Source organism: Phyllobates terribilis, unplaced genomic scaffold (assembly GCF_046119375.1).
Source record: "Phyllobates terribilis strain yellow unplaced genomic scaffold, ASM4611937v1 Scaffold_3__8_contigs__length_932513732, whole genome shotgun sequence".
Taxonomy (NCBI): domain Eukaryota; kingdom Metazoa; phylum Chordata; class Amphibia; order Anura; family Dendrobatidae; genus Phyllobates; species Phyllobates terribilis.
Window position 1 is genome coordinate 276,918,262 of NW_027362763.1, and position 23,864 is coordinate 276,942,125.

At 42.9% G+C, this 23,864-nt stretch overlaps 1 protein-coding gene across 1 annotated transcript in view; it reads right to left on the reverse strand.

Moving 5' to 3' along the window:
• Positions 1–23,864, reverse strand: part of SI (sucrase-isomaltase) — a 414,470-nt gene that overhangs the window by 212,397 nt on the left and 178,209 nt on the right. Inside the window, exons 15-18 of the mRNA XM_073674817.1 lie at positions 12,178–12,262; positions 9,829–9,946; positions 8,517–8,688; positions 7,117–7,233 (exon numbers count right to left, since the gene is read on the reverse strand). Coding sequence (XP_073530918.1) covers positions 7,117–7,233; positions 8,517–8,688; positions 9,829–9,946; positions 12,178–12,262 — 492 coding nt within the window. The remainder of the gene's footprint in view (positions 1–7,116; positions 7,234–8,516; positions 8,689–9,828; positions 9,947–12,177; positions 12,263–23,864) is intronic.

The window sequence follows — 23,864 nt, forward strand, 5'->3', positions numbered from 1 at the left end:
GCATGGCATAAATAAATACAAAAGAACAATGGGGAAGTACATTTTTTTCCATTGCCCACATAAAATAGTTAATAAAGAAGGCCTCATTCATGTAACATACCTGGTGGCGCCCTTGCATGGTGGTCCATCTCCCACTGTGCAAGAGCGCGCACTTGATCTCCAGCCCAGAATGTCTCTCTGGCTTCCCTCCATGCTGTCTGTTTGTGTCTGTTTCTGCTGCTTAAGGGCGGAGCCCAATCACTTCCTGCTTTTTGTACCTGCTGTGGGTCACACCCCTTGTGCGTCCTCAGCCTATTGCTGTCTGTCACCTGGTATATAACCCAGCTGCTCCAATCAATCCCTGCCTGAGCATTGTGTTTCATTCAGTGTGTGCTTTCACTCTGAAGGTGCCAGGTCCCGTTCTGTGTTTCTCTTGTCTGCCTATCCTGGAGGCTGTATTTCCAGGCCTGTCTGAACACGCTCCTAGCCTGTTCCTCCTGCCTTCTAGGGGTCGATTACCTAGACCCGCTCCTGTATCTTGTCTGTCCTGTCTGAACACGCTCCTAGCCTGTTCCTCCCGCCTTCTAGGGGCCGATTACCTAGACCCGCTCCTGTATCTTGTCTGTCCTGTCTGAACACACTCCTAGCCTGTTCCTCCCGCCTTCTAGGGGCCGATTACCTAGACCCGCTCCTGTATCTTGTCTGTCCTGTCTGAACACGCTCCTAGCCTCTTCCTCCCGCCTTCTAGGGGCCGATTACCTAGACCCGCTCCTGTATCTTATCTGTCCTGTCTGAACACGCTCCTTGCCTGTTCGTCCCACCTCTCTGGGGGCCGTATTCCCAGACCCGCTCCTGTATCCCGCTGCAGTGTCGGTCTCTTCCGTACGCTCAGTTCCAGTCTGAACTCTCTCCTATCCTTTACCTGTTTTGCCTCTATGTCCATTCCTTTCCTTTTTCTGCAGAGTCTGAACTCGTACCTAACTCCTGCTTGTTGTCTCTGTACTCCCGTTTGTGAGATTGTGGTCCACTCGCTACTTCACTGCAAGTACCCTGTGGGTATCTGGCTCTGCCTTTACCTTCCTGTCTGTTCCGTGTGAACAGAGCCCTGTCTCGTCCTGCTCTGCTCTTGCTCACCGCTCGAGGCGGTCACGTCCTGCTCCGCTCCTGCTCACCGCTCCTGGCGGTCTCGCCCTGCTCTGCTCTTGCTCACCGCTCCAGGCGGTCTCGTCCTGCTCTGCTCTTGCTCACCGCTCCAGGTGGTCTCGTCCTGCTCTGCTCTTGCACACCGCTCCAGGCGGTCTCGTCCTGCTCTGCTCTTGCTCACCGCTCCAGGTGGTCTCGTCCTGCTCTGCTCTTGCTCACCGCTCCAGGCGGTCTCGTCCTGCTCTGCTCTTGCTCACCGCTCCTGGCGGTCTCGTCCTTCTCTGCTCTTGCTCACCGCTCCAGGCGGTCTTGTCCTGCTCTGCTCTTGCTCACCGCTCCAGGCGGTCTCGTCCTGCTCTGCTCTTGCTCACCGCTCCAGGCGGTCTCGTCCTGCTCTGCTCTTGCTCACCGCTCCAGGCGGTCTCGTCCTGCTCTGCTCTTGCTCACCGCTCCAGGCGGTCTCGTCCTGCTCTGCCCTTGCTCACCGCTCCAGGCGGCCTCGTCCTGCTCTGCTCTTGCTCACCGCTCCAGGCGGTCTCATCCTGCCCTGCTCTCGCTCACCTCTCTGGGCGGTCTCACTCTGCTGTGTTTGTCCGCCACATCTGTGGTTCTGTTCCTGAGTCCCAGTGTGTACTGGGTCCTATCCCACCTGTGTTCCTACCTGCTAGTGCCTTCCTGTCTGCACTCTAGCCGTGCTTGCCTGTACCCCCCTGCCTGCATACCCACCTGCCTGCATACCAGTCGTGCCTGCCTATTCCCACCAGTCTGTGTGCCAGCCTAACCAGTCTGTTCCTGCATTCCCCTATGTGGGTCAACAGCCGTGTCCGGGGTCTGTCCTGGAGTAGCACCTGGTCCCTCTGCTCGGTTCCTCCTTGGTGCACTTGCGTCGTATGCCATCGTGCGGCCCTGGTCGGATCGGGTGAATACCTAGTTACGCCCCTCCAGGCATTCACTCTCCGGCACGGTCCAGTGGAATCACATGCACACGCCGCTCAGCCCGGGCGTGTACATTACAGCATGCTCAGGCCATGGTTCCCTTTGAGCCCCACGGCCTTCGCTCTCTGAGACGTTTTCCAGCGAATACATGCATTAAAAATAAATAAATACAATTTTTTTTTCTCTAGCTGAGTTCCTGGCTAATTACGCACCCGTCCAGATGGATCTATCTGCTCTCGTTCCTGCGGATCCGCCACGTTACTATGGGGATCCAAGACAAAGTCATGCATTTGTGGAGCAATGCATGCTACCCTTCAAGTTCTACCCTCTATGTTTTCCCACCGATCGGGTTAATGTGGCATTCATTATGTCTAACCTAGCGGGTGATGCCTTGGAATGGATCAACCCCCTATGGGAAACACAGGATCCTATCGTACTGGACATAATGGCCTTCCTGGTGGCCTTTCTAATGGTCTTCGATGATCCTAACCCGGAGGCTCCTGCTGAAGCTTCACTTCCAAATATCTCGGAGCAGTCCCGATGGGTAATGTGTGTGGGTAGCGCAATAGTCCTCCAGCCCAATGAGACTACTGCCCACCCAGAATCCTCACAGGGTGACTACGCTATCCGGAATACTTCTCACAACCTCAAGAGGCAGTGCAGACGTGCTAGACGTAGAGGCAAGCCGTCACGCCAGGGTCTGTCCTCCCTGAGACCTCCTGACCCCAACCTTGAAGTCCCTACTGAAGCTTCATCTCTCTGTATCCCGAAGAAGCCCCAACGGGTAATGTGCGTGGGTAGTGCACCAGTTCTCCTGCCCGAAGAGACTACTGCCCATCCAGACTACACACAGGAGAACTTCCTGCACCCGGCATCAGATGCTTCACCCACTTTAACCGGTGTGCATGTCCAAGGATGCTCCGAAGCTGTGATTACCTCAGAGTCTGTGCACCTCTACAACCTGACGGAGGACCCCCAGTTGCCTCCTGAATCCTCCGGGATACCACTCGATGACAAATGGAGAGAGACTTCTCTACACCTGGTACTCGATACTTTGTCCGCTCCGTCCTGTGAGCCTGACAATGGGTACCCCAAAGTGGTAGTTAACCCCGAGTCTCTACACCCCTCCGACCAGGCGGAGGACCTCCAGTTGTCCCCAGAACCCTTCTGGGTGCTACCTGGTAGCGAAAGGACAGAGACTCTCCTATACTCTGTACCTGATACCTCGCTCGCTTCGTCCAGTGAGTCCAACCTAGTGTACTCTGAAGCAGAGGTTACCCATGAGTCTCTACACCCCTCCGACCAGGCGGAGGACCTCCACTTGTCTCCAGAACCCTTCGGGGTGCTACCTGGTAGCGAAAGGACAGAGACTCTCCTATACTCTGTACCTGATACCTCGCGCGCTTCGTCCAGTGAGTCCAACCTAGTGTACTCTGAAGCAGAGGTTACCCATGAGTCTCTACACCCCTCCGACCAGGCAGAGGACCTCCAGTTGTCTCCGGAACCCTTCGGGGTGCTACCTGGTAGTGAAAGGACAGAGACTCTCCTATACTCTGTACCTGATACCTCGCTCGCTTCGTCCAGTGAGTCCAACCTAGTGTACTCTGAAGCAGAGGTTACCCATGAGTCTCTACACCCCTCTGACCAGGCGGAGGACCTCCAGTTGTCTCCTGAACCCTTCGGGGTGCTACCTGGTAGTGAAAGGACAGAAACTCTCCTATACTCTGTACCTGATACCTCGCTCGCTTCGTCCAGTAAGTCCAACCTAGTGTACTCCAAAGCAGAGGTTACTCCCGAGTCTCTACACCCCTCCGACCGGGCGGAGGACCTCCAGTTGTCTCCAGAACCCTCCGGGGTGCAACCTGGTGGTGAATGGACAGAGACTTTCCTATACTCGGTACCCGATACCTCGCCTGCTTCGTCCAGTGAGTCCGACCTAGTGTACTCTGAAGCAGATGTTTTCTCCGAGCCTCTGCAACCTTCTGACCCGGCAGAGGATCTCCAGTTGTTCCCTGAATCCTCCGGGGTACCACCAGATAACAAAGAGACAGTGATTTTTCCTCATCTTGTACCTGATAACCCATCTCTTTCTTCCTCTGAGCATGACAAGATGTACCTCAAAGCAGAGTTTACCCCCAAGTCTCTGCTCCCCTCCAACCCGGTGGAGGACTTCCAGTTGTCTCCTGTACCCTCTGGGGTGCCACCTGAAAATATGTGGAGAGAGACTTCTTTGTGTGCTGTTCCTGGTACTCCACCCGTTTCGTCTGTTGCTGAGGATGGCTGGATAGGAGGTAGCATCCTAGCTAACCAGATGAGACCAGTTTTTCCTGTGGACAGTGGGAGTGATCTCCTTGAACTGAAGGATTGGCCCTCGAATTCCCTGTGGAAGATTCTGGCAGGCCTGAAGAAGAGGGGGCGTAAGGGGGGGGTACTGTAACATACCTGGTGGCACCATTGCATGGTGGTCCATCTCCCACTGTGCAAGAGCGCGCACTTGATCTCCAGTCCAGAATGTCTCTCTGGCTTCCCTCCATGCTGTCTGTTTGTGTCTGTCTCTGCTGCTTAAGGGTGGCGCCCGATCACTTCCTGCTTTTTGTACCTGCTGTGGGACACACCCCTTGTGCATCCTCAGCCTATTGCTGTCTGTCACCTGGTATATAACCCAGCTGCTCCAATCAATCCCTGCCTGAGCATTGTGTTTCATTCAGTGTGTGCTTGCACTCTGAAGGTGCCAGGTCCCGTTCTGTGTTTCTCTTGTCTGCCTATCCTGGAGGCTGTATTTCCAGGCCTGTCTGAACACGCTCCTAGCCTGTTCCTCCCGCCTTCTAGGGGCCTATTACCTAGACCTGCTCCTGTATCTTGTCTGTCCTGTCTGAACACACTCCTAGCCTGTTCCTCCCGCCTTCTAGGGGCCGATTACCTAGACCCGCTCCTGTATCATGTCTGTCCTGTCTGAACATGCTCCTAGCCTGTTCCTCCCGCCTTCTAGGGGCCGATTACCTAGACCCGCTCCTGTATCTTGTCTGTCCTGTCTGAACACGCTCCTAGCCTGTTCCTCCAGCCTTCTAGGGGCCGATTACCTAGACCCGCTCCTGTATCTTGTCTGTCCTGTCTGAACACGCTCCTTGCCTGTTCGTCCCGCCTCTCTGGGGGCCGTATTCCCAGACCCGCTCCTGTATCCTTCTGCAGTGTCGGTCTCTTCCGTACGCTCAGTTCCAGTCTGAACTCTCTCCTATCCTTAACCTGTTTTGCCTCTATGTCCGTTCCTTTCCTTTTTCTGCAGAGTCTGAACTCGTACCTAACTCCTGCTTGTTGTCTCTGTACTCCCGTTTGTGAGTTTGTGGTCCACTCGCTACTTCACTGCAAGTACCCTGTGGGTATCTGGCTCTGCCTTTCCCTTCCTGTCTGTTCCGTGTGAACAGAGCCCTGTCTCGTCCTGCTCTGCTCTTGCTCACCGCTCCAGGCAGTCTCGTCCTGCTCTGCTCTTGCTCACCGCTCCTGGCGGTCTCGTCCTGCTCTGCTCTTGCTCACCGCTCCAGGCGGTCTCGTCCTGCTCTGCTCTTGCTCACCGCTCCAGGAGGTCTCGTCCTGCTCTGCTCTTGCTCACCGCTCCAGGCGGTCTCGTCCTGCTCTGCTCTTGCTCACCGCTCCAGGCGGTCTTGTCCTGCTCTGCTCTTGCTCACCGCTCCAGGCGGTCTCGTCCTGCTTTGCTCTTGCTCACCGCTCCAGGCGGTCTCGTCCTGCTCTGCTCTTGCTCACCGCTCCAGGTGGTCTCGTCCTGCTCTGCTCTTGCTCACCGCTCCAGGCGGTCTCGTCCTGCTCTGCTCTTGCTCACCGCTCCAGGCGGTCTCGTCCTGCTCTGCTCTTGCTCACCGCTCCTGGCCGTCTCGTCCTGCTCTGCTCTTGCTCACCGCTCCAGGTGGTCTCGTCCTTCTCTGCTCTTGCTCACTGCTCCAGGCGGTCTCGTCCTGCTCTGCTCTTGCTCACCGCTCCAGGCGGTCTCGTCCTGTTCTGCTCTTGCTCACCTCTCCAGGCGGTCTCGTCCTGCTCTGCTCTTGCTCACCGCTCCAGGCGGTCTCGTCCTGCTCTGCCCTTGCTCACCGCTCCATGCGGCCTTGACCTGCTCTGCTCTTGCTCACCGCTCCAGGCGGTCTCGTCCTGCCCTGCTCTCGCTCACCTCTCTGGGCGGCCTCACTCTGCTGTGTTTGTCCGCCACATCTGTGGCTCTGTTCCTGAGTACCAGTGTGTACTGGGTCCTATCCCACCTGTGTTCCTACCTGCTAGTGCCTTCCTGTCTGCACTCTAGCCATGCTTGCCTGTACCCCCCTGCCTGCATACCCACCTGCCTGCATACCAGTCGTGCCTGCCTATTCCCACCAGTCTGTGTGCCAGCCTAACCAGTCTGTTCCTGTATTCCTGTGTGTGGGTCAACAGTCGTGTCCGGGGTCTGTCATGGAGTAGCACGTGGTCCTTCTGCTCGGTTCCTCCTTGGTGCACTTGCGTCGTATGCCGTCGTGCGGCCCTGGTCGGATCGGGTGAATACCTAGTTACGCCCCTCCAGGCATTCACTCTCCGGCACGGTCCAGTGGAATCACACGCACACGCCGCTCAGCCCGGGCGTGTGCATTACAATTCATATCTTACGTTTAGAGTAGGCAATGGGAAAAGCTTCCTAAATATATGTTCAAACCAGCTGTGACAGCTGTAGAAGCTATAAAGGGACCCATTTAGCATATATGTCATGAACTTTTCAGTAGCTTTTCATGACTTAAATGTTTAAGGATGCCATTATAATTTATGCGTGATAGATGGCATCCATCACAGTCATCCGTTAAATATATATAGTATACATTAGGAGCTTTTCTACACATGTCTATGACAGATGCCCTTGTAGGCTAGCTGTCACTTATAGGGTTCCAAGATAAATATGTATATAGTTTGGTTTAATTTTTTAATGGACACCATCAGATAGAATAGCCATTTATTACTATTCTAATCTAAGCTATTTTCGCAACATACTGACATAAAGTGGCTAGATTTTATGTTAGGAAAATTTACCCTGTAATTCTCAGCATTGTGATTTCTAGAAAATGGATAAAATGCCCCAACTTGCATCCATCGTGTGCAGAGCTCTTCAGTGCAATCATCAAAGAAGCCACAAATATCTGCACCAATCTGAAGACAAAACATTGAATGTTTATTCACCATAATAAAATGTGTTGCATAATATTCTTGTGCAGATTAAACAGGCTTTCCTATAATAAATGTTGTGCTTTAATGAATATATTTTATTGGATAGGTGATGTATGTTAGATGGCTGGTGGCACCATAGGAAAGGGGAGAGGTGTAGCTCTTCCTCACTTTACAACCAAAATGACAACTTTGAATGAAGCCATAGAGAATAATACACGATACCACGACATTCGAGATTCTAGCTATGTCTGTCTCATAAACATTGTATGCTGGACAATTGCTCCACTCCTCCTCCTTTTATTGATTGGAGAGGTTCACAGCAGTGAGCCTTGAGCAATCAGATAACTATTATTAGTTATGGAGAAATGTCATACAAGTCTATGGGTTTGTGAAAGTCATGGACAGCAGATGGTGCCATCTATTTGCAATCCATGTGCTGTCAATTTTTAACATTGTAATGGGTAGAAGAAGCATAGCATTTTTTGTTTTTGGCGGAAAAGAAAATCATTGATGTAAAATCCGATATAATGACCAAATACTGTTAAAAATCGGATCCGGAACTCTGATGAAAATCTGTCTTTTTATTCACATTCGAGAAAAAAATGGACATCTGATTAACACCTAAACAGAATGTAAGCTACTATTATTGCTTGCATTCTGTCTACAGACATGCTTAGATAGATATTGAATGAATGGTAGTATACTGTATTTGTATTTTTGCTGTGATATAATGCTCCTTTTAAGTATAATGCTAAGTATGAGGAACTTTTTACCAATGTATATCGCAATACTAGAGTTAAAATACACCAAGAATATAATGCATTTTATGCATGTAAAAAAGAGGTATTGGGCTTCTATTCTACCTCTATGTACTGTACATGATGATATACAAGTACAGTATATCATATCTATAGATATAAATAAATCCTCATATTTTCACAATAATTTGTAGCTGTGCACAAAAAAAATTCAATAAACAATTTAAATGATATAATGAATTTGTGTAGATATTTTAGCATTTATTTTCAAGGTAGACTATTGTATTATCTATGTATAATAGACATCTGCTTACAAAGCATTGTTGCCACTGAAATATGTAGCTTGAAATATTGCCTATTTTTCTGCTGCTCTCAATGTTGACTGTCACTAAAACATCCAATTGGCAATGAAATGGATCATGATGTTCTACACAAATAAACACAATTTAGTGCTAATTCCCATAGATGACCATTTGTTTTGCTGGCTTATTTTTGTAATGTGCTTACATAAGGTATTCCAAAAAGACTGAACTCAAGCATTCCTGGTATAGCCCATTTAATATCATTCCAGTTGGCAGCATTATCTCCAAGCCAATGTCCTGAGTATTTGCCTGATCCAGCAAAAGTAGATCGAGAGAAAATTATGCTTCTTTTTCCAGGGAAAACAGCTTTGATGGCTCTGAAAATGAAAAGCCATTATAAAATGTAGCTCGCTGCAACTATTGTCTTGATCACATGTATGCTGTAATAATTCCTCTGCTTTAGAAAATGTTACATATTGGCAAATACTGTGACATTTCTACTCATATTATTTCTAGAAATAATATACCACAAGGTTCTGGGCATTATACTGTGTGAGAAAGTCAGAATTTTTTATTTTCCATTATTATACATACAGTACAGACCAAAAGTTTGGACACACCTTCTCATTTAAAGATTTTTCTGTATTTTCATGACTTTGAAAATTGTACATTCACACTGAAGGCATCAAAACTATGAATTAACACATGTGGAATAATATACTTAACAATAAAGTGTGAAACAACTGAAAATATGTCTTATATTCTAGGTTCTTCAAAGTAGCCACCTTTTGCTTTGATGACTGCTTTGCACGCTCTTGGCATTGTCTTGAAAACCATTTCCAGTGACTACCTCTTGAAGCTCATCAAGAGAATGCCAAGAGTGTGCAAAGCAGTCATCAAAGCAAAAGGTGGCTACTTTGAGGAACCTAGAATATAAGACATATTTTCAGTTGTCTCACACTTTTTTGTTAAGTATATAATTCCACATGTGTTAATTCATAGTTTTGATGCCTTCAGTTTGAATGTACAATTTTCATAGTCATGAAAATACAGAGAAATGTTAAAATGAGAAGGTGTGTTCAAACTTTTGGTCTGTACTGTATGTCATGTTAGGAAATTATACAGATTATTTTTCTTTTATGGCCCAAAATATATCATCTATTCCATCCGCTAAAATTAGTATTTTAATGTTATTGTCCAGGATTAGAAAAAAAAATTGGACTGCAATACTGGACACAACCTATTGTCAGAGGGTGATGCTATTTTTGGAAGAGAGCAGATAAGTTTTTTGATTCTTTACAACATCATCAACTGTTAAACAGGACCTGGCTGTCACCAATTTTTACAGTATTCCTTTAGTAAATACTTACATTTCCTATAAAATAGTTATTGAAGAACATCTTGTCTTATATCTGTACAATGTGCCCTTCCTCTGTTATGTAAATGTTTAATTGTTTGGAGGTTTTAATAAAGTTATTATTAATAATAAAATTATCAATAGTAATAAATACACTTACTCTTCTGTAGAAAGAGTCATTGCATATCCATACAGACTATGCACATCATAATGGGAGCCCCAAGCTTGTTTTGCGTCCATACAGAGTGTCTTCGAATACATTACCCGATCGAAAATTGCTTAATAAAAAAGACAAATATTTTCTTATACCTTTAGCCACATTTCGTTCATCTAATTCCCACAAAGATACTTTTCTTAGAAGAGTGAATTATAAATGTGCTAGCTCCTTGATACATGACCACGCAGCTTGTACTAAGGCTGTTTAATGAACAACATAGTTCAAAGTGATCAATAAGTCAAGCTGAAGACAAACTCTGCCATTAACCTTTACAGCCACCATTAAAATATTTTGTAAGTACTTTCGGTGACACATTAATTAGTGTCTAGCTTATATTTTGTTTATTAAGCATCAAAATAATTATCAAGTAGTAATGGTTTACGAAGATCAGCTAGTGCAGTCCATTTTTATACACATTTTATTCTGATCTAACAACAAGGAGTTTGAAAATGGAAAGCACAAGAAAAATTCTTGTATTAATATTATTATACCTATAAATGATATAATCAATCCTGTCAACATATAGCTTGACATGCTTGGCTAGCATCACTCTGCTTTAGGGTATTACGCTTGGCCAGGTCATTAGTAATGATAAAGATAGGTCTAAGACATATTCAAGTAGATGCCTATGTCTTGACTGTCTTGAAAATAAAAAAGCATCACTTGTGGTATACAGATCTGTCTTTCCTTAACTTTCTATTTGACTTGACATATCTGTGGATCTGGGGCATAAGAAGTCTGTCTTTGAAAAATAACAAGACTTTATAATACTCTGCTGGGAGATGCGTAAGCTATGAGTTTATATGTGGCCACCTATAGGTTGAGATATTTAATAGATTCCCCACCTCTTCCCATCCACTGATGGGAGTAAATGGGGGTCTATTAATTTTGTAATTTGGGGAAATTGAGAGGCTACGGAAATTTGCAAAAAGGAAAGGATGGACAAATCTTTCTGTTTATTTGAGTTCTAAAGATTATCATAGACATACTTTTCATAGATATACTTTTCAATATAGTTGAAGCCAAGGTATATGAGGTATACTGGCCAATAATATGGGAAAAACATGTGAAAAACACGGTTTTAATGCAAATATTTGGCTTATAATTGTCTAGTGACACATTGGGGTAGAATTATTAAGTTAAATGTTCCAGAATTTAAGTCACGTGAAGGGCAATGACTTCATGTGAACAGAGGATTGGTTTGAGATCTCACAGTGCATCAAATTTATTCTGCAAATTTATGACACAAAGTAAGCTAACAAATGAGTTTTGTGAAGTTATTGTGGACAGTGCAAAATTTATCCAAGTAAAGGAAGGAGGCTTCAGCATCCAATAATGATCAACGTGCTTTATAGTGGCATCACAAAAACAGAAACAACAGCAACGTTTCAACTCATCATATAGGTCTGGGTCTTTGTCAAGCTGCTGAAGGCCCCTTCTTTTACCTGGATTTTGTTGGGAAAAAAAGGGATCATCCCACATTTCCCTTTCGTGCATCTACATGGTATTGAAGCTTAATGTTGTCTCACCACCACTATTGTTAGCACCAAATTTAACATTCAGCATCAACTACTATAATAAATTTCAAGCATTTTAAGATTGTCTCGTCAAAATATACACTCTCTAAAAAAAATACAATTTTAGTAATTCTGCCCTTTTATATGTATAGATTTGTAGAATTTCCCAGTGTATACTTTAAGCATAAAGCCTAGGGTTATGAATCTGGATTTGCTACAGTATAAATGGCGCCACTTAACATTCTACATTATTGAATTCAGGCCTCATTTCAGAAATAGATCATATACATATTATAATCTATGGCCATGCTCACATGTCCATTTTTTTCTTGAACTAAATTAAAAAAAAAATACATCTCCATTTTTTCTCCTATCAAACTCATTCATTCAAGTGAATGGGTCAGTGAAAAAGACAGATGAAACTGATGGCATCCTAGTTGCATCCTAGTGTTGTCCATTTTTCATTAACTGTTTGCTGGTAGACTCTTCACAAACCTACTGTATATCAGTTTTTCTGCATTAATAAAGAAGAACTAGAGATATGTCATTCCATAAACTGTGTAGCATTTCCTTTCATTCATGCTAAAAGGATTTTAATTTGCGTCTCCATAAAAAATTATAGTAGAGTAAATGGTAGCAATGGCTTGCACTTAATATTCACTTCAGGTACTTTACAAATATAATATAACCGAGGAGAAAGCATGGATTTATGCTATACCAACAATCTATATTGCTAGATCAGCGCAGACGATATAGTTAATTCACAAGGTCTTACCCGGTGTGTATGGAGGATAGTTCCACCTGTTATCAGCACATCCATTTCTTGATCCTTTCACAAAGTTGGAGACCTCATTCATATCCTGTTTTATATAATGTCAGCATTATTCTAAAACATATATGGGTTCATTAAAGAGTTTTGTGCTATCCTAACTACAGCCATTGTGAACTACAGACAGGCTCCTACTTTACAAAACACTATGGGACCAATACATCAAAGAGTTTATGCTAGAAAACTGGAGTAAAACACTTCGTAAAGTTGAAACATTTTTTTGCTATGTAAAGTTGTGCAAACACTTTTCAGCTTTTGCCATTTTCATGCCAGTCCCTGCCAAAGTGGAAAGAACATGGGCGGGATGAAGGCAATGTCTGCCTGTCTAATATATGACCAGAGGCGGGGTACCAAGTGCTAGGAATCTTATTCCAGTCTGGTACCGAAGTAAAATTTCTGGCAAGGCACACAGAGGTGAACACCACTTCTATGATGCACCCAATTCCTTAAGTGGCAAGCGTCTTTTAATAAATCAGAAGCCTCTTACTCCACTTCGCCCCTCTATCAAGACTGGCATGAGCAACGCCAGTCTAAATTAATAGGGGCCTATATTTTGCTCCTATTTGCTGTGGTATTTCAGAGAAAACAGTGGTGCTGAACAGTTGCCTTCCTGCTTCTCCCACATTGCCCAGCTTGATTTGCCAGATCATTTCCTATAAACAAATGGAAGAACGACCTGTCAGTCAAGCTGAGCGAGTAGAGAAAAACCTGGAAGCAGAAGCATTTCTTCATTTGGCCAAATCACAATGAGTTTTTCCTTTGAAGCCTATTTCACATTTTATATAATTTTTCCAAGGGTAACCTATATACATTTTCTTATACATGAGGTAGTTAATAGCTAGAGATGAGAAAACCCAAACTTAAAAGTTTGGTGTTCGTACTGGACCGTTATTGTCCAGTATTAAACGTCGAACAAAGTGAGAAAGAGTCTCTTGGACAGCACTGTGATCAAAAATACTGTATGTGTGAAAAGCAAGCATTATTTAATGTGAATTCTTCTATGTGGATCTCATAATTTGCTATGCAGAATGTGATGAAGATTTTCTATATCTATGAATTTTGGCCAGTTTTGAAGTGAACCTGATCCAATTCACAGGCAACATGTGTCAGGCACTGGATGTATGCTCTCAGCCAGGATGTATGATCTCACCCAGAAAAACATACTTTAACCCTTTTAACCCCGAGGGTGGTTTGCACGTTAATGACCGAGCCAATTTTTACAAATCTGTCCACTGTCAATTTATGAGGTAATACCTTTGGAACGCTTCAACGGATCCCGCTGATTCTGAGAATGTTTTACCGTGACATATTGTATTTCATGATAGTGGTAACATTTATTCGATATCACTTGTGTTTATTTGTGAAAAAAATCAGAAATTTGGTGAAAATTTTGAAAATTTTGCAATTTTCTAAATTTTAATTTTTATGCCCTTAAATCAGAGAGATACGTATGTCACATAAAATAGTAAATAAATAACATTTCCCACATGTCTACTTTACATCAGCACAATTTGCGAACCAAATTTTTTTTATTAGGGAGCTATAAGGGCTAAAAGGTGACCAGCGATTTCTCATTTTTACAAAAAAATTTGCAAAACCATTTTTTTAGGTACCACATCACATTTGAAGTCACTTTGAGGGGCCATTATGACAGAAAATACCCAAAAGTGACACCATTCTAAAAACTGCACCCTCAAGGTGCTCAAAACACATTCAAGAAATTTATTAAACCCTTTGGGTGCTTCACAGGAATTTTTGGAATGGGGAAGAAAAAAATGAACATTTAACTTTTTTCACAAAAATGTTACTTTAGACTCAATTTTTTTTATTTTTTCAGGAGTAAAAGGAAAAAATGGACCCCAATATTTGTTGTGCAATTTCCCCTGAGCACGAGGATACCCCATATGTGGGGAAAAAACACTGTTTGGGCGCACGGTAGGGCTCAGAATGGAAGGAGTGCCATTTGACTTTTTGAATATAAAATTTGCTTGAATAATTAGCCGACACCATGTTGCGTTTAGAGAGCCCCGGAGGTGCCTAAACAGTAGAAACCCCCAATAAGTGATTCTATTTTGGAAACTAGACCCCTCAGGAACCTTATCTAGATGCGTGGTGAGTACCTTGAAACCCCAGGTGCTTCACAGAAGTTTATAACATGGAGCCGTGAAAATAAAAATTTCACATTTTTTCCAAAAAATGTTTTTTAGCCTCCAGTTTTGCATTTTCAGAAGGGTAACAGGAAAAATTACACCATGCAACTTGTTGTCCAATCTCTCCTGAGTAAGCCGATACCCCATATGTGGGGGAAAATCACTGCTTGGATGTACGGCAGGGTTTGGAAGGGACTTTTTGAATGTAAAATTAGCTTGAATAATTAGCGGATGTGCCCCTGATGTGCCTAAACAGTGAAAACCCCCCACAAATGACACCATTTTGGAAACTAGATCCCTCAGAGAACCATCTAGATGTGTTGTGAGCACCCTTAACCCCAGATGCTTCACAGAAGTTTATAACATGAAGCTGTAAAAATAAAAAAATCTAACTTTTTCCACAAAAAATATCTTTTAGCCCAAAATTTTTTATTTTCACAAGGGCAGAGGAGAAAATGGAACCTAAAAACTGTTGTGCTATTTCTCCTGAGTACACCAATACCCCATATGTGGGGAAAATACACTGTTTGGGCGCACGAAGGGTTCAGAAGGGAAGGAGCACTGTGTGACTTTTTGAACGCAAAAATTGGCTTTAATCAAGAGCGGACGCGATGTCGCATTTCGGGAGCCCCTGATGTGCCTAAATAGTGGAAACCCCCCACAATTGATTACATTTTGGAAACTAGACATGTTAAGGATTTTATAAAGGGGTATAGTGTACATTTTAAACCCAGAGGTACGACAGAATTTAATAACATTAGGTCATCATATTGAATAAGTTGTCATTAGTCTTGAGTGCAAGTGCTCGTTACTTGAGTGTGAATTGGGTACTCAGGTATGCACCATGTATCACGGGTGCTCGAGTGACATGTTCGAGTCCCCGCCCCGCATGCTTTATGGTTGTTAGACACCCAAAAAAAACCATGCGAGGATTGCTCATGCATGGCAGGCGATTCCAGCAACGTTTTATTGGCCCCGAAGCATAAGGGGCAGAGACTCAAACATGTCACACGAACACCCACAATACTCAGTGCATACCCGAGCACCCGATGTAAACTCAAGTAGCGAACACTTGCTCTCAAGACTAATGACAACTTATTCAAAATGATGACCTAATGTTATCAAATTGTCATCATTTTTTTCTTTTTTACTTTTGAAAAAATCCCAACCCTAACCCTAATGCAACCCCAACCTTAACCCTAGCCTAACCCTAACCCTAGCCCAACACTAACCCCAACCCTAATACAACCCTAACCCTAGCACAACCCTAACCATAGAGTTTATTTTTTACGCTGTTCCTCGTAAGTGATTAGACGACTTTATTTTTCAGGTCGGTGCAATTACAGTGATACCAGATTCATATCTGTCACACTAAAAGATGCTTTTTTTTTGCAAAGACTAGTTTTTGCATCACCAAATTTTGAGAGCTATAATTTTTTCATATTTTGGCCGACAGAGTCATGTGACAGCTTGTTTTTCGCGGGACAAGTTGACGTTTTTATTGGTACCATTTTCGAGCACGTGACATTTTTTGATCGCTTTCTATTCTGAAACCAGCAATTCCGTGATTGTTTTTTTGTTTTTTTTATGCTGTTCCGCGTGTGGTAAAATTGATAAGGCAGCTTTATTCTTCGGGTCAGTACGTTTGCAGCATTTATATCTTTTTTATGTTTTGGCGCTTTTACACAATAAAAACTATTTTCTAGAAAAAATAATTTTTTTGCATTGCTTTATTCTGAGAGCTATAACTTTTTTATTTTTTGGATGATGGAGCTCTATAGCAGCTTGTTTTTTGTGAAACAAGATGATGTTTTCAGCAGTACCATTTTTATTTACATTCATCTTTTTGATCACGTGTTATTCCATTTTTTGTTTGACGGTATGGTGATAAAGCATTGTTTTTTGTTCGTTTTTTATTTTTATTTTTTTACCGTGTTCAATAAAGGGGTTAACTAGCAGGACAATTTTATAGGTCAGGTCGTTCCAGACGCGGCAATACCAAATATGTGTACTTTGATTGTTTTTTTTTCATAATAATATTTATTAATGGGTACATTATATTTTTATTTTTAGGGGATTATTTTTTATTTATTTATTTTTTTACTTTCTGGCACTTTTTTTACTTTTACACTATGTCCCACTATGGGACTTTTACTTTTTGCAGCCTGATCGCCCGTATAACATAGAGAACAGAAGCAGGTCCCTACTTTATGCAGCGTGTCAATGCTGCACAGCGAGAAGTTGCTTTGGTCATGCACTGCGCATGACCAAAGCAACTTCCTGCCTCCTGGAGACCAGGATGTTGTCATGACGATATCCGTGACCGAATTCTGACGCCGGGAGAGGGGGTGAGTATTGGCGCTTTACTCCGCATTGCTGCGGTCTACTTTGATCGCAGCATTTTGGGGGTTAATGTGCCGGGAGTGGTGCGGGACCGCTCCTGACACATCGCACAAGGTGTCAGCTGTGACAATCAGCTGGCACTCGGTGGCAATCGCCCCGCACCGCTTGTGTGCGGGCGTGATCGTATCATGCATAATAGTGCGTCCCTGGTCCAATAGGCCTAGGGCACAGGGACGTACTATTACTATGTCATAAAGGGGTTAATAGGTGCCAGGGAACGAGCTGCACTGTAAAAGTCAGACACGTGGGTTCCTGTCCGCTACCATGGATTGAAAGGTCTCTGCCTATACGCATATTAAAGTATTTCTTTTTCTGAAACATTGCAGCATTTCATAGTCATGCATAACTGGCTGAACTCATACTGCCAGTGCCTGATTCATGCTGCCCATGGATTGGGCAGCATGTATCAGATGTCAGATTCTCTTTAATAGCAGTTTGAGATCATGCAATAGTCAGTTTCAGTGTGTATAACGATATATACTTAGAGTACACACATAGACAAAATTGTTGGTACCTTTCTGCTAAATGAAGAAAAATGCATAATGGTCACTGAAATAACAACAATTAAAAACAATGTCTGATTTTCATTAGGTAAAATTCAGTAAATTTAAATTGAGAATTACTTTTGTCAGTTTAAAATTATTTCAGTGACCGTTGTGTTTTTTTCTTACTTTAACCCCTTAGCAATCACTGATATGCCTTTTGACAGTGGTACGCCTTCCAGCGGGCAAAAATCCCGCGATTGATAGCTGTATATGACAGCTGATACCCTGTGGTTTTGGAACAGATCAGGATCAATTGCGACAGCGGTATCTAAGTGGTTAAAAGGGCAGTTTAAAAGATCACCTTTGACAGAATGGACCACCTGCAATCTTCATTGTGGGTGCCGATCATTGCCATGGTATTCTGAGGTCATCTGAAGATCACAGGATATGGTAGCCTGTTAGATCCAACTCTAAGCCGGGTCTCAAAGGCTCTGTCAGTGAGTCACTGAAAGGTCTTCCGTATTGCAGTATGCAAGCACTGCAATGCATGAGACCAGCAATCAAAGTAAAAATAATACACGTCCCATAGTTTAACTAAGCAAAAAAGGGAAAAAAGTAAAGTAAAATATCTAATAAAGTGAAAAAAACACACAAAAAGCAAACACTAATCACAAAAAGTCATTTCAACACTAAAATGCAGCATATACATTAAAACAGAAAAGTACACAAAATTGGTGTCACCGCGTCTGGAACGGCTCAATCTATAAAACTATTATGCTATTTATTCCGTATGGCAAACACCATAAACAAAAAACACGCCAAATATGTTGCTTTTTCATCATATGGACAAACAAAAAATTTAATAAAAAGCTATCTAAAAGTAGTTAGAAAAAAATAAAATAAATGAAAATGCCTAACAAATAAAAAAGTTACAGCTCTCAGAATATGCCGATGCAAAACTAAATTCAATTTTGTAAAATATAGATTTTTGTTTGTAAAAGTAGCAAAGCAAAAAAAAATAATAAATCTGGTATCGCTGTAACCATACTGACACGAACAATAAATCGGTCCTATCACTTTTACCGCATGGTGAACTGTGCAAAAAATAAAAACTAAAAACAAAAATTTAATTGCTGGCTTTTGTATGTTCTGCATCTAAAAAAATGAATTAAAAAGCGATCAAAAAACGTAATATACCCCAAAATGGTACCAAAAAAACTTTAAGTACTCACACAAAAAATAAGCCCTCACGCAGCTCAGTTAGCAAACAAAATAAAAAAGTTACAGCTTTCAGAATATGGTGATGAAAAAAGTATTTTTTTAATTAAAAGGCATTTTTATTGTGTGATAGTAGCAAAACATAAAAACCAATATAAATTTGGTATCGCTGTAATTGTATCGACCAGAAGAATAAAGCCATGTAATCACTTGTACTGCATGAAGAACCACACAAAAATAAAAATAAAAACTATTCTTGTATTTCTGTCTATTTGTTCATTTTTCACATTTCTCCTGCACTCTCCACTGAGCGCTTGTGTCGGGGTTTCCGTGTAAATACCCAAAAATGCGATTCAGACAGAACTATTCACTATAATGAGGCAGATGGGTCACTCTAGACTCCGTCTGCTCTCTGTTCCAGCGCTGTCCCATAATTTTAGGCGTCTTTTTAGTTCACTAGGTGGTCATAGTACTGTGACCACCTAAAAGGATTGATACCACCAAAACAAACACCAAATGAAGTCCAAAGTGTCTCCATCTCCCTCTTTAGAGAGAGTGGTTCAGTTGGTGCTTTTGTTCAAATCTCATTTTTGTGGGATTTACACAAAGTTCTCAGTGTAGAAAACAAGAATGTGATTCCAGACTTATACTAGAAGCGATCCAAAAATATTATGTACCCTAAAATGTTACCAAAAAAAATTCTAACTTTTCTGTCACAAAACCAGCTCTCCTCAGGTCCGTCATCTGTCTTTGGAAATATAGGGGTTCCCACGTTACTGATAGAACAAAGACTCTGGAAAAAGGAAGATGACTCCCACCCCCTCAAATAAAGTCCAATGAAATATGTGCTCCTAAATCCAAATGCCCCCTGCTTTTGAGCCTCACAGGTCGACAGGCAATCTCTGCATTTGTCACAGCTGTCTAACAGCCGCGACACTTGCAGCTGCGGCGACAGTAAAAAAAGCCGAGCACGCCAAAATACTCGGCAAGCACCTGAACATGCTCGCCGAAAGAGTTAATGAAACATACTCTCTCAATATCCAATATAAGGTCACTGGTGGGGTTTTCTGCTGATCTGGCCCCTCAGGAGCTTAGCTTATGGACCCAGAATCTTTCAAATGGAATCTGCTTTCTAAAAGCTAAATAGTGCTCCTTCCTATCTGATCCCTGCCATTGTGTTCAAACAGTAGTGTACAATCACATATGTGGTACTGCCACATTCGTTAAAAATTGCATAACAAATTAAGGGTTCCATTTTCTCCTATTACCCCTCATGAAAATTATAAATTTGGTGCTGAAATAGAATTTTACTGGAAAAAAATTAATTTTTTTGTTTTCACATCTTAATGTTATAAAGTTTCATGAATAGTTACATAGTAAGATAGTTTTAAAGGTTGAAGGAAGACTAAGTCCATCTAGTTCAACCCATAGCCTAACATGTTGATCAAGAGGAAGGCAAAAAAAAAACCATGTGGCAAACACCAAGCTCCACATTGTGTAAAAAACATCCTTCCTGACTCCACATATGACAATCAGACTAGTTCCCTGGATCAACGCCCTATCAAGGAATCTAGTATATATAACCTGTAATATTATACTTTTCAAGAAAGGCATCCATTCCCTTCTTAAATTTAAGTAGTGAATCACTCATTACAACATCATGCGGCAGAGAGTCCCAATAGTCTCACTGCTCTTGCAGTAAAGAATCCGCGTCTGTGATTATGATTAAACCTTCTTTCCTCCAGACGTAGAAGATGCCCCCTTGTCCCCGTCTCAGGCCTCAGAGTAAAAAGATCAGTAGAAAGGTCTTTGTACTGTTCCCTCATATACTTGTGCATAGTAATAAGATCACCCCTAAGCCTTCATTTTTCCAAAGTAAATTACCCCAAGTGTAATAACCTGTCTTGGTATTGCAGACCCCCCAGTCCTCTAATAACCTTGGTCGCTCTTCTCTGCACCCGCTCTAGTTCAGCTATGTCTTTCTTATACACTGGAGACAAGAAATGTACACAGTATTCTAAGTGTGGTCCCACTAGTGACTTGTATAGAGGTAAAATTATGTTCTCCTCATGAGCATCTATGCCTCTTTTAATGCATCCCATTATATTATTTGCCTTTGCAGCAGCTGCCTGACACTGGCCACCAAACGTAAGCTTGTCGTCCACCAATACACCCATGTCTTTTTCAGTGACAGCTTTGCCCAGTGTTTTACAATTAAGCATATAATTATACATTTTATTTCCTCTACCCAAGTGCATTACCTTACATTTATCCCCATTAAAGCTCATTTGCCATTTATTAGCCCAAGCTTCTAGTTTACATAGATCCTTCTATAATATAAAATTGTCCTCCTCTGTATTGATTACCCTGCAGAGTTTAGTGTCATCTGCAAATATTGAAATACTACTCTATATGCCCCCTACAAGGTCATTAACAAATATGTTAAAAAGAAGCGGGCCCAATACTGACCCCTGTGGTACCCCACAGTTAACTGAGACCCAGTCTGAGTGTGTTACATTAATAACCACACTTTGTTTCCTATCACTGAGCCAGTTCTCAACCTACATACATATATTTTCCCCTATCCCCATTGTTCTCATTTTATGTATCAACATTTTCTGTGGAACTGTATCAAAAGCTTTTGAAAAGTCCATATACACAACATCCACTACATTTCCTTGGTACAGTCCGAAACTTGCCTCCTCATAAAAGCTAATCAGATTAGTTTGACAGGAACGGTCCCTCGTAAACCCATGTTGATATTGGGTCATGAGGTTATTCTTCTTCAGATACTCTAGTATAGCATCTCTTAGGAAACCCTCCAGGATTTTACCCACAGTAGAGGTTAAGCTTACTGGCCTGTAATTTCAAAGTTCAGTTTTTGTCCCCTTTTTGAATATTGGCACCACATTTGCTATACGCCAGTCCTGTGATACAATATGCCAGTCCTGTGGTACAATGAATGACCTGTACGTAAAAAAAGTACACCCCTAGATGAATTCCTTGATGGGTCTAGTTTCCAAAACAAGGTTACTTGTCAAGGGTAACTGCTGTCTTAGCACCTCAGGGGCTCAGCTAATGGAGCCCACAATCTGTTCAAATGGAATCTGCATTCTAAAAGCCAAGTAGTGCTCCCGTCCGATCTCTGCCATGTGCTCAAACAGTAGTATACAAACAAAATGCTCAGTATACCAATATATGAATTCCTTGAGGGGTCGAGATTCCAAAATGGCATCACTTGTGGGCGATTTCTGCTATTTTGGCATGTCAGGGCTCATTCACAATCTATTCCAGACAAATTTATGGTCCAAAAATCAAATAGCTCTTACCTTTCCATGCTCTGCCATTTGCCCAAACAGCAGTTTTTGACCACATCACATTCAGGAGAAATTGCATAACAAACTATGGGGTACATTTTCTCCTATTATTCAATGTGAACATTTCAAATTTGGGGCTAAAACATTTTAGCAGAAAACTCTTTTCATTTTCACCTGCACGATTAACAAGCTCATTATACCCCTAAGTTAATTATTTCCAAAATTTGGTCACTTGTGGAGGTTTCTGCTTTTTAGGCACCTCAGGGGCCCTGCAAATGTAACACAGTGCCCACAATCTATTTCAGCCAAATTTGTGTTCCAAAATTCAAATAGTGCTCCTTACGAGCCCTGCCGTTTGTCCAAACACATCCTTTAGACAACATGTAAGGTATCACCGTGCTCATAATAAAGTTAGTAACAAACTGTTGGGTCCATGTTACATCTTGAAAAAGTGAAAAATTTGGGACTAAAGCAACATTTTTGTGAAAAAAATAAAAACTTTCAATATGACGATCTAATGTTATCTAATACTGTGTGGTGGCACACTATACCCCTGAATGAAATCATTGAGGGGTGTAGTACCCAAAATGGGGACACTTGTGGGGTATTTCAGCTGTTTAGGCACCTTAAGGGCCCTGCAAATGCTGCATGGTGCCCACAATCAATTTCAAACAAATTTATGTTCCACAATTCAAATGGTGCTCCTGCCTTTCCGAGCCCTACCATTTGTCCAAACAGAGGTTTCTGACTACATGTGGACTATCAAAGCACTCAGAAGAAACTAGGTATCAAATTTTGGGTCCAATTTGTCATGCTATCTGTTATGGGGATGGTTGCAAACGACTTTATTAATAATGGAAAGCAACCGAACCCGGGGTCCGCGATGCAGCCTGGAAGACTGCGGCCGAACATCTTCCGGGTAGAAGGAAAAACAACCAGCTAATATATCAATCCCTCCCGTGTTACTGTACACCGGGACGGGAATAGGGATTCACACTATCTCTGTTAACAGCACGAGAGATGTGCGACAGATAATATAGCCATAGCCCTGTTAGCCCTGTTGGCTGCGCAGAGGCTACGCAGTAGGCGCTAGGACGTGTGTGTGATTCACGTGCTCCTAGCCGGCGTGCTACCGCACTGCGGAGTATCTCTCCATGTGGTTCACAGGCGGTGCCAGGAATAGGGAGTCCACAGTCTGCTCGGGGTGTATAGAGACCCCCTTGTCGGAGCTAGACTGTCAGACTAAGCTACCTGCCTCCCTCCAGCTAAACCTGCCTGTCCGAAGCTATAACAGCAAGAGAGCACGTGGAGCCCTAACATACAAGCGTCCACACGGTAACACAATCTCAGCTCAATGATCAGAGCGCGCCGTCATGTTTGTGGGCGGGCTATTTAAAGATTAAGCCCTGCCACCGTCCCATTATTGGTGACGTCACCCGTGGCCAATCAGGCGGTGCCAGGTCACCGGATCAGCTGACTCCCAAACCACCAATCACGGTCCGCCATGTCACGGGCATGCTCAGTGCAGTGCATCCTGGTCTTAGGCTGTAGTAGCCCTGTTTCCCTCCGCAACCTATGCTTCACATTGCTAGGAACAAAGACCCAAGAGACAACTTGTACATCTCATGCACCAGCTAGGCGTTGGGACCAACGGTGATGCTGCGCAGCATCTTCCCTGACTGGACCACAATGGGAGACCACAGAATCCACTGATGATTCTGAACCCATTTCAGTTCCAGCAAATGCCCAACTCCTAACACTATCTCTTGAAAAAGCAACTTTTTAGAGGAAAAAATATATATTTTTTTCATTCCACTTTGCATTGATTCCTGTGTAGCACCAAAAGGTTTAACAGCATTTCTAACATCAGTTTTGAAATATTTGAGGGGTGTGGTTTTTGTAAATGTTATTTATTAATAATTTTGTACTTCATGACTAACTGGTTTAAGGATATAAAATTGAAAAGTTTGAAAATTGCAATATTTTTGGAAATATACACAAAAAATCTTAAGTGGTAAAATTAGCACTAACAAAATGTACAATGTGTGACAAAAAAACAA